The sequence below is a fragment of the Vipera berus genome (assembly GCF_964194415.1).
Source record: "Vipera berus genome assembly, chromosome: 1".
Classification (NCBI taxonomy): domain Eukaryota; kingdom Metazoa; phylum Chordata; class Lepidosauria; order Squamata; family Viperidae; genus Vipera; species Vipera berus.
In genome coordinates, this window is record NC_138202.1 from 95,421,322 (window position 1) to 95,440,001 (window position 18,680).

Consider the following 18,680-nt stretch of genomic DNA (forward strand, 5'->3'; position numbering starts at 1 on the left):
AATACATATGCAATATCACCTCCATTTTCTTCCAAAACACAATAAACAGAATGGAAATTATAACAAAATATGGGGAAATTAAGGAAAAACAGCAGACGGGTTTTGCACTAGATTCCTTCATATCCACTATGCAGAAGTTTAACCCTTTTACCCTTTCTCAGCCTGCTACTTACATGAAATGTCCATCCTCCACATAACCTTGTTCTCCAGAATCATTTATCTCAACTGCTATTCCTTTTTATGTTCTATAACAAGCAGTGTGCTGCAGCTGCCAAAAAAGCCAACACAGTGCTAGGCTGCATTAACAGAGGGATAGAATCAAGATTACGTGAAGTATTAATACCACTTTACAATGCCTTGGTAAGGCCACACTTGGAATACTGCATCCAGTTTGGTCACCACGATGTAAAAAAGATGTTGAGACTCTGGAAAGAGTACAGAGAAGAGCAACAAAGATGATTAGAGGTCTGAAGGACATATAAGGAATGGCTGCTGGAATTGGGTCTGTCTAGTCTAATGAAGAGAAGGACTAGGGGCTGCCACAAAGAAGAAGGAGTCAAGCTATTCTCCAAAGCGCCTGAAGGCAGGACAAGAAGCAACGGATGGAAACTAGTCAAGGAGAGAAGCAACCTAGAACTAAGGAGAAACTTCCTGACAGTTAGAACAATTAACCAGTGGAACTACCTGTCTCCAGAAGCGATGAATGCTCCAACACTGGAAGTTTTTAAGAAGAGACTGGACAGCCATTTGTCTGATATGGTATACAGTTTCCTGCCTGAGCAGGGGGTTGGATGACCTCCAAGGTCCCTTCCAACTTTACTATTATGATTATGAATTCTATGCTTTAAAAAGGAAACAAAACTTCCCCTATTTACTCAAATTGTGTCATAGTGGGGTTTTTTTTAAAAAAAAAATAATAAAAATCCTAAGTACAAACGATAGGGAGAAACCTTTTTATACAGTTTAAATATTGGATTTAGCATTATACCTTAATCAGAAAAGTCTTGTGGTTTACATATATATGAGATGTCCTTTTTAAAGACAATTTAATAGCTATATTTTAATTCATATTTAATTTTCTGTTACAGCAGTCATTGTTACTATTTTGTATCACTCCTTAAACATTAATAAATACATTTTGTTTATTATGACTGCTCTAAACAACTGGTAGAAAAAACCCAGTGTTATTACTTTATGCCTTAATTTGTCAAGAGAATTAAACATTAGAGCCTTCTCTGATATTCCCTAGTATGAGGACTCTTGTCTTACATCTTTATTTTCATTGGCCCTAACACTGGAAGAAAGAAGCAGGAAAGTTTCTTATTTTTCTTCCTTCTATTATATTACATGAAAAAGAATGAGTTTCAGGGCTGGAGCTCATACTTCAAAACAAGACCCAGATTTACACCTCACATTTTTCTATCTTTATTGTATTTAAATAGATCTTGCTTCCAGGTAAGCACCCGTAAATAGGCAGAGAAAGCGTTAGCAAAAATGCTTGTGAAACTTTTTCTAAAATAGTATAGGGCAAAGCATCTTAATTTATGTCAAAGCATATGAACACGTCACCCCAAGGCTTTATAGTGCGATAACCTTCCATCTTTTAAAACTGTAACAACCTATACATCCATCATCCAAATTTTGACTTTTTTTTTCCTCCAGCAATGGCTTGTTTTCAAACCGATTTAAAAACGGAGGCAAAAATACCCGTTATCACCATTAGCAGAATTGCCTAGACCAGATGAAAAACGTGGCGATGTTTTTCGATCAACGTATTTAGGCAGAAAGCACAAAAATTGCTTTCTGTACTGCGAGAGTATAAAGGCTTGCTTTAGCTAATGAAAAAATCTGATGGGAAATTATTGCTTATTCATTCACGAACTTGAGAACAGGGCTTGCGGTTTTTGAACCTGTGTAACATCTTCCATCCGCAGAGAAAAGAAAAAAAAATTGGGCGAGCGCAACTCTCCGAGCCGCAATGCTTTTTAATGTTTTAAACCAAGGCTTTGTTTCCCATCTCATCATAAAAAGCCCACTGCGTTCAAAAGGGTTTTTATTAGGAGCAAATAATAATAATAATAATAATAATAATAATAATAATAATAATAATAATAATAATAATAATAATAATAATAATTTAATTTAATTTATTGAATTTATATACCGCCCTTTCCCGAAGGACTCAGGGCGGTTTACAGGGTATAATTTTTAAAACATTAATACAAAAATTAAGACCAATTTAAAAAAGATTAAACTAAGTCCCTGCAACATGTAAAACCCCAGTTAAAACCCCAATTAAAACTAATAATAATATATAATATATATTATATATAATATATAATAATATAATATATATTATATATTAATATATAATATAAAATAATAATATTAATAATAATAATAATAATAATAATAATAATAATAATAATAATAATAATAATAATAATAATAATAATAATCAGTCCCTGCCACTCTGAGACGGTGAAGGCGCGCGTCCCGCTTCCTTTACCGAAACGCCGGAGAAACCGAGGGAACGGCTCGGGCGCACCCCGTGACCAGAACGGCACCCTTCGCGCGAGCGAAACTACCGAAGAGAGACTGAAAGCATCGGAGAAGGCCGGCTGAAGGTGGAACCTCGCTGAGGAACGCCGATTGGAGGACAGCTATGTCCCGGAAACGGAAATGACATCCTAGAACGGCGCGGCCTTTTCCGCTCGGAGCGTGCGATAGAGGCAAAGGCGTTGGGCTGTCGTGGCCATGAGCGTGCCGGCTTTTATCGATATCACGGAGGAAGATCAGGTCGGGAACCAGGCAGTTGCTTTCTGTCCTGATGTTGCCGGGTGCTTTGCGTTTTTCATATTCCCCCCTCCCCTCCCCTCGTTGCCCCAGACCTTAAGGAATGAATGTCTATGGAGACTCTCAGTCATCCAGGTCAGGGTTTGTCCCAAAGGTGCTTTTTTGTCCAAGAGGCAACTGGACTTGCTTTGTTTTTCCTTGAAGGTGTTTCGCTTCTCATCCAAGAAGCTTCTTCAATTCTGACAGAATGGGGAGAATGGAAGGATTTGTATTCCTTGCAGTTAGCACTCTGATGGTGATGACATGGACGTTTCCACCCTATTCCTTGGCAGTCATAATGGAAGTGATTTTTTTCCCCTTGGAAAAAAAACACCTTTGGAACTTATAGGAACGAACGTAAGACAGGACCGCAGCTCCGGCTTGTGTGACAGGCAGGCAGGCAGGGATGTTTTGCTGATAAATTTGCAACAGGACGGGTCTACCTGCCGACCTACCCCGCTGGAGGATAACCGGTTAAGATCCTTTTCTCCTGGGTCTTCTTGTCCCACCCCTTCTTGCTTCGCACCCAGCTGCCTTGTAAAATGAAATCAATTACTCTTGCAGCTATTATATCCTAAATAATAGTCATATACTATTTCATATGCCCAATATAATGTGATACAGGTTTTAAAAAGCTAAATATCAAACAACTCAGCTGTGTAGTTTAAAATAGACAAATGGAAAATTCCCATGAAACCATTGTGTGTTTATATAGGTATATAGATTTGTGCATGGTGCCAACAGCATTACTTTTTTTATATATGAAACCATGATCAACTGATCAGTTTGTTGTCCAGCCATGTTAACTTTAATTGATCATTTTGATAGACTATTTCAATTCTTAATGGTATGAACTTAATCCCATTTATATCCCACCCTTCTCCGAAGACTCAGGGCGGCTTACAATCTAAAGCACAAATCAATGTGCTTAGCAATAGCCTTCATTCTATGTATATGCCTGCTTATTAGGGCTTTCGACCCCCTCCCCCCAAGCGGCATTATTACAAAGTCAGCTTATTGCCCCCAACAATCTGGGTCCTCATTTTACCTACCTCGGAAGGATGGAAGGCTGAGTTAACCTTGAGCCTGGTGGGACTTGAACCTGCACTAATTGCAGGCAGCTGGTGTTACTTAAGGAGGCATTAGCCCACTGCTCCACCAAGGCTCTTAAGTTCTAATTACACTATTCTATGTATTATAACAAAATTATATTTTATATTAACCAAGTGATGATTAAAATTGTTAAGTTTTCTAAAGCTGCTGAGCATGTTCAGTTTTCACAGGCAATGTTCTTCTTTAAAAGGCTGCAGAACTTAGAGCTTATCTAAAATCCAAGGGAGCGGAGATCTCTGAAGAGAATTCAGAAGGTGGACTTCATATTGATTTAGCTCAGATTATTGAAGCATGTGATGTGTGCCTAAAAGAAGATGACAAAGGTTTGTACAATACAGATGCTTTGGTAAATGTTTCAGAAATGAAAGAAATAGAAATGATGTAAAAGACCAGAAATCAATTTTATTTTCCATATAGTTTTTACCCTAGTTCGGACATAAATGAACTTAACTCACTGGTGGATAACTTACAGTGGGAATTGAATAGAAGCTGAACCACATTGATATATTTTTGCATATCATGAGTAAGGGTTATCCTTTACACGAGGGGGGAGAGGTGCATGGAGATTGAGAACTGCATTACATTTACAGGCAGAATTATGTTTGGGAGAGACTTTCTGGACTATTTGGAAGTTTAAGGGGTTGGTGTTGTTATAGTTCAGTTATAGTTCTGATACTGGAAGAGCACTTCTTGAATAATGGTGCTGACAAACTGTTGTTCTTTTCTCTAATCAATATCAGAAGTTAACAATTCATAAACTAATGTGACTAGCCTATACTGGCCAAGCCACCTAAATTATATATGAGGCTGTCAGATTTAGGTGAGGCTATTAAGTTTAAAAGGGACGCGGTGGCTCAGTGGGTTAGGACGCTGAGCTTGTCGATCAGAAGATCAGCAGTTTGGCGGGTTGAATCCCGAGTGCCGCGTAACAGAGTGAGCGCCTGTTACACGTCCCAGCTTCTGCCAACCTAGCAGTTTGAAAGCACGTAAAAATGCAAGTAGAAAAATAGGGACCACTTCGGTGGGAAGGTAACAGCGTTCCGTGCGCCTTTGGCGTCTAGTCATGCCAGCCACATGACCACGGAGACGTCCTCGGACAAACGCTGGCTCTTTGGCTTTGAAACGGAGATGAGCACCGGCCCCTAGAGTTGGAAACGACTAGCACGCATGTGCAGGGGAATCTTTACCTTTACTTTACCTTATTAAGTGTATTTGCCTATTCTAGTGACAAAGATGAATCAATACTCCCAAGCTACATATCTGCAGGACAAGGAGTCTTTTTTAATTAATGTAAACTTTTGTTTTCCATATAGATGTCGAAAGTGTGATGAACAGTGTAGTATCTTTACTTCTTATTCTGGAACCTGATAAACAAGAGGCTTTGATTGAAAGTTTGTGTGAGAAACTAGTCAAATTTCGGGAAGGTGAACGGCCCTCACTCAGGCTTCAGCTGTAAGTGTCTTGTTTTGGAGAGAATAGTATGTCTTTCATTATATACAGAACAATTATCTCTGTAAAAGAAATCTCTTTAAGTCTTCTAAGACTACAAAGCTTTTTCATATTTCTGCATATGAGTAGCAAAATGGGAATAATATATAAGGGTCAAGAAAAAAATCTTGAGTATCACAGAATTCAGTGTAATGGTATAAAATGCTTGCTTTTAGTACACTTACAAATTTGGTGAACATGGATTCTCCATTATTGTTTAGATTGAGTAACCTCTTCCATGGGATGGATAAAAATACCCCTGCAAGGTATACAGTCTACTGCAGCCTTCTTAAAGTAGCTTCCACCTGTGGTGCTATACAGTACATTCCAACTGAACTGGAACAGGTAAGCAATTAGACAGGAGGTGAGGGCATATTAACAAATACAAAATTACTAATTAAAATAGAGTTCCTAAAATTATTCTTTAAAAAGCATTAATTTGTATCCGGAGATGATTCTTCTCAGGAACAGGATCATATGCTGGGAGAACTGTTTAGGCAGTCCATCTTCCTGAAGATGGAGCTAAATAACATTTTTATTAACTTCACCATCTTCCAGTGTTCCACTGATGCTTTTAAAACACATTCCAGAGGATTAATGGAGTCTGAAACACTGTGGCAGTTGGAGACTAGAATAGGGTTGCTATATTTTTTACCATTGGGTCATATGCCTTTCATGGGTAGAAATAAATCCAAACTACTTCTTTGGTATTATTTTGGATCCAGATATTTCTCAACTGGAGTTTGGTTTTCTACTTTCAAATAAATTATGTGTTGTAATATTACTATTTCTAGAAGAGTAAGTATAAAATTGTACAGGTCCTCTCTTAATGGCCATGTGTTCAGCAACTGTTCGAAGGTATGGCTGCACTGAACAAAGGGTACTTAGTCCTCTTAGTTGTGACTATCATAGCATCCTCATGATCATGCGATCGCTGTTTGGGCAACTGGCTTGCAGCATGCCATGGTCACATGATCATTTGTGACTCTCACTGCCAAACAAAATCAATGGAGAAGTTGGAGAGAGGTTGCAAATGGCAATCACATCTCCATGGGATGCTGCAACCACGCAGGATTCCCCTAACAGTGGCAACTGGGTCTGCTTGAACCTCTATCATAAGTCATATATCATCACACCTTATTACTGTCACTTAATGATGGATTTCCTGTCCCCAGTTATCATTGGTAAGCAAGGACTACATAGAAACCAGCTAATATGTGGTATCCCAGACTGACATTCTTATACCTTATTTTAGAAATGTTTTCATTTGAAAAACCAGGCTATCGAAGGGTCCCCAACCTATGGTCCCCCCCATTTGTCCTAGCGCCTGCGGCCCCATTTGACCATACGAGCACAAACGTGGATGCCAGCGCAGGGCAGGTGTCTGCAGCCTGTTTGCACATGCGCTGCTAGCCTGGGCAGTTTGCGCGGCCTGTTTGCGCATGTGCAAACAGGGCTGCTAGTACTGCGCCAGTGCGTGTGGCTTTATGTGTGCACACGCGTACACACACCAGTTTTGAAGCTGCTCTCCTTCCTTCTGGTCCTTGAGCCCAGAAAGGTTGTAGACCTCTGGGCTATTGGATAATGTTGCTCAACAGTCAAAACATACTTTTTATTTTAAATATTTTATACAGGTTCGAAAATGGATTTCAGATTGGAATCTTAACACGGAGAAAAAACATACCCTTCTTAGATTGCTTTATGATGTTTTAGTGGACTGCAAGAAGAGGTAAGAAAAACTGCATCTATCAATTTTTAAAATATGTGTTGAATCAACAGTTAAATATATGTAGAAAAAGCCTCTTAAACAATTTACCTTTGTCATGAGTAATTCAGTTCCTGTTGAATTCATTGAGTCTATAATTAATATGTTTTATTGCATTTGGGATATCTTGGGACTTCTTCCATTTTGAACGAAACTCTTTTTTTAAAAAATTCCATTTATATCCCGCCCTTCTCCGAAGACTCAGGGCGGCTTACAAGCTTAGCAGTAGCCTTCATTCTATGTATATGCCTGCTTATTAGGGCTTTCACACACACACCCCAAGTGGCATTATTACAAAGTCAGCTTAATTGCCCCCAACAATCTGGGTCCTCATTTTACCTACCTCGGAAGGATGGAAGGCTGAGTCAACCTTGAGCCTGGTGGGACTTGAACCTGCACTAATTGCAGGCAGCAGGTGTTACTTAAGGAGGCATTAGCCCACTGCTCCACCAAGGCTCTTCTGGGAAGTGCTAAATCCCTCCCAGAATGGTATGGTGTAGGAAAATATTCAGCAGGACACAGAGAGGAAATGGAATGTCTGGGTCATTGTTCTGGTAAAGGAGTATTTTTGCCTAGTCGTAGGATTGACTCCAAACTACTTCAACTTTATTTAAAGAGATTGAGCCAATCTGAATATTCAGGAAATGTGGTTGTTAAAAACAGATGGGTAGGATTGAGGGGCAGATAACAGAATAGTTGAAAGTAATTTTATTACTAACGATGAATTTAAAAGTTAAATTGCAAGCTATTAGGCTTTCAGGATTAGAATGAATGGTAATTTCCACATACCATCTATGGGTTAGAGAAGAAGAAAATTTCCTCATTTTGGCCTTGGTCTATTTTTTATTTTTCTAAAGAAAAAGTCTCTTCTCCTTCAGCAAGAGAAGGCAGAGAAATCCCTTGATGGATTTGATTTTTGACTTTCTTGTTAGATGATTGATACGTTAAATATTCTTTGATTCCCCATTCCTAAAGTGATACTGGAGTTATTTGTGCTAAATTGATGGAAACACATTGATTGTTACAAGATCTGAAATTAGATTCTTGAGAATATAGTAAGAGTCTCTAAAGATATTAAAATATCAAACTAAAACAGCAATTCAACATGGTGGAAGCAGATTTCCCTTCTATAACATACTCTAGGGGCACACAGGGAAATTCATTCTGGATTTTCGGATGTTTTCCCTTGTCGAGTTTAGTGGATGCATCGAAGGATGGAAGGATGGATAATAAATTTTGACCTTGAATGATTATTTTAACATTTCTACCTTGGATCTCCCTCTGCCACCACCCACCCACCCACCCCCAAAAAACCCAGAACAAGGTAATTTAGGAACATGGTTGTTGGCCTTGCAGTCTCAGCCAATCAAATATAAATTAAAGTTAAATCGAATTATATTGGTAAATTTGTGAAGGTTTAGCATTAAACCTTTGGCCCAAGTGATCACTCAAAGTACATTTTAACATATGAGAAGTTTGACTGTGTAGAATTCTTCCAAAGGTTGCAGTATCACACTGCACTGCCGGTCTTATGAACAACCTCTTGACATTTTGAGGAACGGCACCTGGCACTGCATTGCCCCTGAAGTCGTATGGACCTGATAATGTTGTGGTATTATAAAGGCTTAAAGGCCTAGACCAGGGGTGTCAAACTCAATTTCATTGAGGGCCGCATCAGCATTGCGGTTGCCCTCAGGGGGCCGGGTGGGTATGGCTAGAATGTGTAAGGCCTACTGGGTGGGTGTGGCCAGCTCTACATCGTTTCCATCAAGGGTGCCTATGGGGGCCTGGACAGGAGTGGGACAGATCTGAGGGTCTCTGGGCCAGAGCCGAGGCAGTGGGGGCCGTTCCCTCACTGTTTCCAGGATGGCTTCACGGGCCACATGAAACCACTTTGCGGGCTGGATCTGGCCCCTGGGCCTTGTGTTTGACATGTCTGGCCTAGACATTTCAGTAGACCATGGGGGGTAGTTTCTTATAATACTCTATAAATATTCTGTATTATTTTTCTGACTCATTGCATGATTTTCTCTGATGTGAATGTTTAGTTATTTGATTGTCACATATTATTACTTTCCCTCTCTTTTCTTAGATTGATGTTTTAACTTTAGTTAAGGAACACTGTACACAGTTGCAGGCTGTTCACCTTGAGTTTTATCTTTTCTGCCCTTCCAAAAAGGAATCGAAAAGATTTTAGACAAACCTTAGCATTTACTTTGCTTCTTAGTGATTATATACAGGTGTGGTTTAGCATTTTCTATCCACGAGGGCTTCCTATAAACAGCCAATTTTCCTTCCATCAGTTTAAGATTACTATATAATTACTGTATAAAATTAACTATGAAAATACATTTTAAGAAGAAAATTGAGAGCAAAAAACTACACCGTGCTTTTTTATCCTTATGTGCCACATCAAAGTTGTAACTTTCCATGCACTTTACATTAGAATAATAACTTCATAATTTTATATATAACTTTATGAAATGGTTTTCAAAAGAAGTGTTATTTTTTTCGGCAGTGACACTGCAGCAAAAATTATGGTAGAATTGCTGGGAAGTTACACAGAAGATAATGCATCTCAGGCTAGAGTTGATGCTCACAGGTAATGTAATGTAATATTATGGGTTTTTTTTTCATGGAGGATTTTGTTGAGTATTGTCAGTATCCATGGCAAAAAAGGCAACAAGTAACTTTACTTCCACTGTTTCTTTGTAAAACTGAATTTAATATATGGCATAAAGAGATGCACCTAAAACATTTTATGAATGGGAAAAGGACATAATGTGCACATGTGTAAAAAAGGCAGGGGCCATATTGTTACTACAATTTTAATAATGTACATTTCAACCATTTAGAAAGTAGGCAATAGAAAATATTTTTTACAAGGATATGTTATATAATCTTCCAAAACATGGAAGAGAATTTCAGTTGGAGTACACATCTGTCATAGAGGTGAATTCATTTCTTGACTAATGCTGTTGAGTTTCTTGCAAAAGAAAGCTAAAATAAAACTCAAGATCTGTCTATTCAGATGCTTTGTACGGAGAAAAGATTATTTTCTTCAGAGAAAAATATTTTTTCAGAGAAAGCGTTATTTTTCTTCGCTATTTTTTTTCTTTCAAGTTGTATTGTTAGAAAGATTTTAATCTGTGAATTATTACAGAAATAATAGTAAGATAAAGTAATCCAATGGTAGAATAAAATTGCGTATGTCCATTTTGCTTTTTGCTTAGGTGCATTGTCCGTGCACTAAAGGATCCAAATACCTTTCTTTTTGATCATCTTCTTGCTTTAAAGCCAGTCAAATTTTTGGAAGGAGAACTTATCCATGATGTAAGTATTATTAAAAAATATAAAACTGGTATAATACAACATGAGATATTCTAGCTAAGTTATTTCAGTGATTTATGTCCACTTGTTATGAATTCTGTCAGTTTTTAATGGTTGTATTAAACTACATCCCAGTGTACTGTAAACAAGCAAGAATGTTATGAATGCTTCTTCTTTATTGTTTTCAACTTCTCAAACATTTCAGATATTATGGTTAATGTAAATAATGCTTAGCTTCAAATAGTCCAATTTTAAGTTACTGAAGAAAGTAACTTGCTTAAATTGATTGTAGATAAGTATAACCAACGTTGTTTAAACAAGGGAAACTCCACTTAATGAAAGAGAAAACTGGACCCAGGAAGGAAAGGGGATGTAATAATCTAACCACGGTTTATTTCTGCTCATGCATGTGATGCTAAATCTCAGCAGGAAAATCTGAGCCCTATATACTTGTATTTTTATTTTTTTATTTATGGGACTTATATGGCTACCTATCTTACACAATAACACTCGTGACTCAAAGCAATCCATAAAACGTAGTTAAAAATAAAGGTACCCTTCCCTTCAAGTGCCAGACTAAACATTCTCACAGCTCAACCCCTTATCCTAGCCCAGGGGTAGGCAACCATGGATCTTTTATGACTCATGGACTTCAACTCCCAGAATTCCTGAGTCAGCTATGCTGACTCAGGAATTCTGGAAGTTGAAGTCCATGAGTCATAAAAGAGCCGAGGTTGCCTACCCCTGTCCTAGCCCAATACTCGGGGGGGGGGGATGAGCCAGATGGTCATAGCCCTCCAGAAGATTAAAAGGATAGAGATCCTTCTGATTCCCAGTGGGAGGCTCTTTCAAAGGACTGGAGTGACCACAGGGAAGACTTATGGTTTTTAGTGTACTTAATTAAATAATCAATTCCACCCCCCACCCACCCCAAAAAAAATCCCAGCAAAAAACTGCCTCTTTGGTTACCTCAGTACATAACCACCATGATGCCTATAACGATGATAAAAGTATTGCTTTTGTTTGTGTGTGTTTGTATGTGAATAGGTGTTGGGGGAATGGACAATTTTGATGGTCTCAGGAAGAAACCTCTGTTTTTTTTAACCTCTCAAATCAACCTTTCAGACCTTGTATCTAGGATTATACAGTTTTTGAACTTGGAAGTTCATATAAGTGAATCAATTTTAATTACAACTGCATAGGAGGTTTTTGTTACTGTGGTCCATTAAATCAAATGTGACTACATGAATAAGTTCTTGATGTATTTTTTTTAACATTTTTGGGAGTGTTTTTCCAATACTGCTTAGGGTTGTGAGAAAGTACCTGAGCTAAAATTACTCAGCTAGCTTTTATGCCTAAGGCAGGACTAGAACTCAAGTCTCCTGGCTTCTAATCGAGCACCTTTAATTATGCCACCCAATATATGAGGCTATCTTGCATCAACTCAGAGAGTGGATCATTTTGCCTGCTATCATTAATGCTAAACAGTAAGAGATTGACACTGGCACGTTGAACACATGCTGGCATTTTCTGCATAAAGCACAGGATTGCTTTACAATGCACCAAATCATTGCACTAACCCCTGATTTAGTAATGTCCTCCAGTCATAGTGGCCATGTAAAATTAGTGAATTAGGTGTTGAGAAAATCAAAGTGTGCTAATGTTTGTGTCCAAAGAATATTGTTTGGAGCTATTGGATTAAATAAACTTTAGTTGGGTTCATTAAGGCAATTTTTGTGCCTTTCTGAAGCCCCCAAAAGATCCAGGGAGCCACACATTATCCATACTTCTGAACGAAATTTTTGTGAAATGCCTCTTAAATGAAATTTGGTTTTATTTTCAAATGTACTAGACTTATTGAGAATTTCTTTTTTGTAGCTTTTGACCATTTTTGTAAGTGCCAAGTTAGCATCCTATGTCCGTTTTTATCAAAACAACAAGGACTTCATTGACTCTCTTGGTAAGAATTTTGTTATTATCCTCCTTTTACTTGCTTCTTAAATCTGTTGTTATTATGAAGTTAACCTATCCCAGCTTATTCAGGAAAGAGCGTTAAGAATGGGATACTTCCCTTTATTCTGCAGTAGGCTGCAATAACTTCTGTTTGCAGAGGAATTGTTTCACCTCTGTTTTCATCAGTAAGACCTATGACCCAGCTATCTCCTTGTAACCGTGTATATTACAGCTAAATAGCAAGATAAGACTTGCATCACTGAATATACTACTTTTAGCTTCCTCACAGGTGTGATTTACCTTTATTTCTTATTTTTCAATTGCAGAATGTCCAAAAGTGTATCAAAATGAAAATCTGGTGTAACAATTGCTTACTTGGTATTCTCCTTGTATATCAAATGTTAGAATTGGGATTTCAATTTTTGTATATCTATGCCACATATTGCAATAATAAACTATACTAAAACCCCCTAAAATATTAGTTGGGATCATTCAAGGTAAACAGGCATATAAAGAAATGAACCTGCCTTTCTATAGACTATAGATAATTTGAAAACTTTGGAAAGGAATTCAAATTACATGTCCTAGATCAAAGGTTCCCAAATTCATGGCCTTCAAATATATTTAGTCTACAGTTACAGCACTTAAAAATCCAGGCATTGTTCTTCAGAAGTGATCAGGTTTAGGACAGTTATTATTCACAGCGGGTGGAATTGGTTCCCCCCTCCCAAATGTTCATTGTTACTAAGAATTTCTTTTAACATAGTCTTGGAGTTTAGTGCTGGTTACAGGCTGTCCTACCCTGTCTTTTGTGTGCAAACATTGTTTAAGAAACCATTAAGGTAGTAAAGTACGGTAAAATTAAATACTTGTAAGTGTTCTTATGCAAGCTTAAGCTTTTTCGAATGTATTAAAACCTATCAAACCACATTCTATCACAGTTAATATGTTTCATAGGATGAAGCTTTGTGATGGAATGTTAATGTCAGCACCCTCTTTATTTATACACCATGGAAAGAAAAGGAGTAGTAATTAACACTTTGACACTCCCCCATTGGTGTGTAATTGACTGTTTCAAAGGAGCACTGGTTCATAAGTAATTGCATGCATGAAAATTACTTTTTCTGTATTGCAGCATTTTAGGACAAGGGTCAGCGACAAAGCAAAAATTGTTCAGTGATGCATTCTTTTATATTACTGCATTACAATTTAGGGATACTAGTATTGAATAAATATTTTCATAAAATCAGGGTTTAATAGGGTTTTAGTCTCTCGAATACAATTTGTTTCCAGTGGATGAAAAAATGTAGTTCTAAAGCAGTTAATGAATACAACAGAATTTTTTAAATAATTCTTTTTTTTAAATTGAAAAGTTTTACAATACATTTTAAATACAACCCCCCCCTCATCCCCCTCCCCTCCCCCCTCCCCGACTTCCCAGAGCTGAATACAGGGTATAATAATACAAACAAACATACTCTAAAATATGCTAACAATAATAAAACATTAAATTCTATCGCACTTTAACTCTCCATAGTCAAAATATTAATAAAATAACTACTAATTATACGTCATAAAAATCCACTACTTATTCAAATACTAAGTGAAACTTTTTAGTCCCATATTTATTCTGAACATATTCAATCCATCTTCTCCATTCCACAATGTATCTCTGTTGCGATTGATCTTTCAAATATGCTGAAATCTTCGCCATTTCCACCAAGTTAGAAACTTTCAAAGTCCACTCTTCTATAGTCGGCAGTTCTTCCTTCTTCCAATATTGCGCTACTAAAAGTCTCACTGCCGTTATTAAAAAATTTTAAATAATTCTGTACTATATCCACTTGAAGACATTTGGTTAGATCCACACATTTGCCCTTCAATAGTGTTGTTGACTTGGAGGAGACAAAGTAGAATAGTGACTTTTGCAAACCTATTCTGGCTATGGTCCATTTTTCTCCAAAAGTTTGCAATCTGCAGAAGCACTAAAGATGGCAGTGAGGGCTCAGGTAGAGAAGAAGTTGGCCAAATGTAATATTATTTCCTTCCTATATTAAAAGAAGCCTCTGCTAAATCTGTTCAGTAGACCAAGCTGAGATAAGTATATTAAGCTTATATAATAAGCTTAGCTTATTTATTTATACACTAAACTGAACCAGTTACATTTATACATTAGTAACAAATAGACTGCATACGCTCTTTTGAAATATTTAGATATAGGGAATTGCACAGAATGCATCTGATACCTCTTTTCTTCTCAATTCATTTGTTATTAATTCACCTGGTATGTGAAGAATTCCATAAAGGATTAAGGTACTTTTAATATTTCTAAGCTTAAAAAATATTTTTTCTCCTCTTTTACTTGCTCCTCTCCCCTTGTTTCAAAATTATTAACAAGCCACATTAAGCTATAAAATCTGTTCAGGAAAGGCTCCCACAGGTGGCACCTGTTTGTTACAATGCATTGCCTTATTAATGTTGACAGGTTAGGCCAACAGTTGTATTATCTTGTGTCAACTGTGAATCACCCTAACATGTTCACATTTGAATCTCATCATACAGACAAGAGGCAACCTTTTTACTTTTAAAGGGGTAATTAATGCTTCATTTGCATTTGTTAATTAGAGTTTATGCACAACTAATTGATTTTTGGTGCTTGTAGATTTCTATTAAGCCCAGTTAACTGTAGTTTCTGAATCACCCTGTTTGGTTGAGTTATGATGATCACATTTTTGTTGAATCTGTGCCAGATAAATAGTCTGCATCATAATTATTGCTAATTAATGCAGCATTGGGTCTGGTAGCAATGTGCTTACTGCTCTTATATTAATATAACAATGTTATTAATTCAGATATAAATATTTGTTGTGCATTTGGATTTGCTTTGGCAATTTCTAAAATATAATTGTATGTATTGTTACAATAGTTTTATTCAGTTGCAAATTGATAGGGGGAAAATGACATATAAAAGTTATATCCAACTATAACTTTCAAATAGTGGAATGGCTTTCCTGTACAATTCTGTATACGAGACAAATTGGTTTCATATTTGGGAGGCCTGGAAAGGAAGATCTATTACACAAGCAGGTATTCTTTGATGCTGGATGAGGCATAGAAATGTACTTACTGTATACTGGATATTTCATGTATTAATTCATAAATCAAATATAAGTTCTCTCAATGCTCAGTAACACACACACACACACACACACACACACACACACACACACACACGTGTGTGTGTGTATAATCAGCAAAACACTTTCCTCTCTCATGTAACACTAGCATAAGAAAACAGTGACATTAACTCTCCTTTTTATAACTCATACCACATTTTAACTGTGTAGATTTCTTTCTTTCTTTGGCATGCCCGTTGCAAAGCAATTTTCTAGCTTCTTTACCGTATGTATTGCATTAGCATGGTCACTGCTTTTTTAAATATCTCCCATCTCTGATCCAATTTCATTTTCTACCCTAATGCAATTTCTTTGCAATACTTTGTAAGTACTAGTTTTTCATCTCTTCGTATCAAAAATATCGGCACTCCCATTTTTGTTTTGCTTTTTTCCTTATTTTCCCTATTCAAATCTTTTCTCATTTCATTTTTTTTGTAAGATTGTTATCTTTCAGTAATTTAATTAGATCTAATCAATGAGTAATATTTTCATGGCATAAAAATAACCCTGGTAAGGGATATTTATGTAGCAGTTCTCAAGGCTACTTTAGACAAGAAAAAAATAATAGGCGATCCTATTTTTCCAAACGTTCCTTGAAAGTTTTCTTTGCATGCCCTATATTTTGAGGGTGAAGAGGAACTAAAGAGCCTCTTGTTGTGGGTGAAGAAGGAGAGTGCAAAAGTTGGCTTAAAACTTAACATTAAGAATACCAAGATCATGGGATCCGGCCCTCTCAATTCCTGGCAAATAGATGGGGAAGAAATGGAGGTAGTGACAGATTTTATTTTCCTGGGCTCCAAGAACACCGCAGATGGGGACTGTAGCCAAGAAATTAAAAGACGCTTGCTCCTGGGGAGGAAAGCCATGGCAAATCTAGACAGCACACTAAAAAGCAGAGACATCACCCTGCCAACAAAAGTGCGTATAGTCAATGCTATGGTCTTCCCAGTTGCAATGTATGGCTGTGAAAGTTGGACCATAAGAAAGCCTGAGTGCCAAAGAATTGAGGCCTTTGAAATATGGCGCTGGAGAAGACTCCTGCGAGTCCCTTGGACTGCAAGGCGATCAAACCGGTCAGTCCTAGAGATCAACCCTGACTGCTCTTTAGAAGGCCAGATCCTGAAGTTGAAACTCAAATACTTTGGCCACCTAATGAGAAGGAAGGACTCACTGGAGAAGAGCCTAATGCTGGGAAAGATTGAGGGCAAGAAAAGAAGGGGACGACAGAGAATGAGGTGGCTGGATGGAGTCACTGAAGCAGTAGGTGTGAGCTTAAATGGACTCCAGAAGATGGTAGAGGACAGGAAGGCCTGGAAGAACATTGTCCATGGGGTCGCAATGGGTCGGACATGAGGGCCTACCAGTGGTAGGGTTGTATAAGCATTAAATTGGGACTCAAATTCGCAGAGGTGCTCACTGCATTAGAATTGCAAGAGCATTATAACAGTGTTAAAATAGTGCTTAGATTTTGTATGCATTGGTATGTTAGTACTGTGGTATTTCATGAAAATCTGCAATTTATGAAAAGAATAAAAACTGATTTTTTTCCTAAATCATGTTATAAGAAAATCATTTGTCAGAGTCTGCACGGAAGTTATTACATCTCAATATTCTCTAACGTAGGTCTGTTGCATGAACAGAACATGGCAAAAATGAGATTGCTTACCTTCATGGGAATGGCAGTAGAAAATAAGGAAATTTCATTTGACACCATGCAGCAGGAACTTCAGATAGGAGCTGATGATGTGGAAGCATTTGTTATTGATGGTAAGGTAATTTGTTAAAAGTAGTATAATTCACTTCTGTTGAACATTTTTCAGTTGTATGAGCATGCCGAATATAGTTATGTATTTTATGGCAGAATGTATAGAAATAAAAAAATATGCACATTGTATTTATTTTAAATAAATTAGTGTATAAAATACTTCCTTGTAATAATCCTTCCTGGATTGAAATAAACACACATTGAAAGAATACAGAGTACTACAAGGATATTTTTATAATTTTAAAAGGAATTCATTATATCTCATTCTGTTTTGTTTTATAGCTGTGAAAACAAAGATGGTGCATTGCAAACTTGATCAAACCCAGAGAAAAGTAATGGTCACGTAAGTCCTTAGTCTTTTTCTGAACCCATATAATGCGATCCTGAGTATAGCACTTATACATATCTGCTTAATATTTTAACTAGAAGTAATATAATTCTTATCAGTTTCCTGTAGTTAAATAGTTGCTATTTATCATAATTTTATTAAAGTTCAGACTGAATGTGATTAGCTTATTTAATGAAAGAGTCCTATTTTCCAGCACATTTCATTTAATGGCCAAACAGTGGCAAGAATACTAATGAGTACTGTATGATGGTTTTTAACTGAAGGCTGCAGAATCCTAGAGTAGCTGATGCTCGCTAAGCAGAGTGAAAAGGTGTTTTTTTAAATCTAGATTTCTATCTTGTATTTTCTAAGTAGGTATGTATGAAAAGTGTAATATTTTTGTTATTTTATTATTTGTTTACATTTCTTTAGTCACAGCACACATCGGACCTTTGGAAAACAGCAGTGGCAGCAGTTATATGACACCCTGAACTTCTGGAAACAAAATTTAAATCAAGTGAAAAACAGTCTTCTTAGTTTGTCAGATACTTGATTCTTCATTGATTTATCTCATTGAAAATGGATGACAATAAACCATTTGGCTTAATTCTGTGGATTTCTTTATTGACGTACTAAACAACATTTGGATTTTAATGCATTACATTGTCTTGCAAATTTGTTTAAATGTAGCAGCAGAAGTAATAAAATCCATTTTTATAATCTTAATAATACTTACTGTGATGTATAATGGGAGACAAAAAAGTAGCAGGTTGACTTAATAAATAAATAAATCCACTGGTGCTGTTATCTAGTCTGGTAATGAAACATTCCAGAACTAAATGAAAACAAGCTCAGAGAGCAAACCACTGCCAAAATTTAAAACCCGAGCTACAAGTATTTTCTATTATTTCAATAACTAATTTTTTT

General features: G+C 36.9%; 1 protein-coding gene across 1 annotated transcript; it reads left to right on the forward strand.

Moving 5' to 3' along the window:
- The first annotated feature begins 2,689 nt into the window (after nt 1-2,689).
- On the forward strand, nt 2,690-18,482 carry EIF3M (eukaryotic translation initiation factor 3 subunit M). The gene is made up of 11 exons (XM_081313494.1): nt 2,690-2,799; nt 4,139-4,271; nt 5,262-5,400; nt 5,658-5,781; nt 7,071-7,165; nt 9,720-9,803; nt 10,435-10,534; nt 12,410-12,491; nt 17,284-17,427; nt 17,708-17,768; nt 18,186-18,482. Exons 1-11 carry the CDS (start codon nt 2,758-2,760, stop codon nt 18,304-18,306), a joined length of 1,125 nt encoding a protein of 374 aa, XP_081169620.1. The 5' UTR covers nt 2,690-2,757; the 3' UTR covers nt 18,307-18,482.
- Nucleotides 18,483-18,680: the final 198 nt, after the last annotated feature.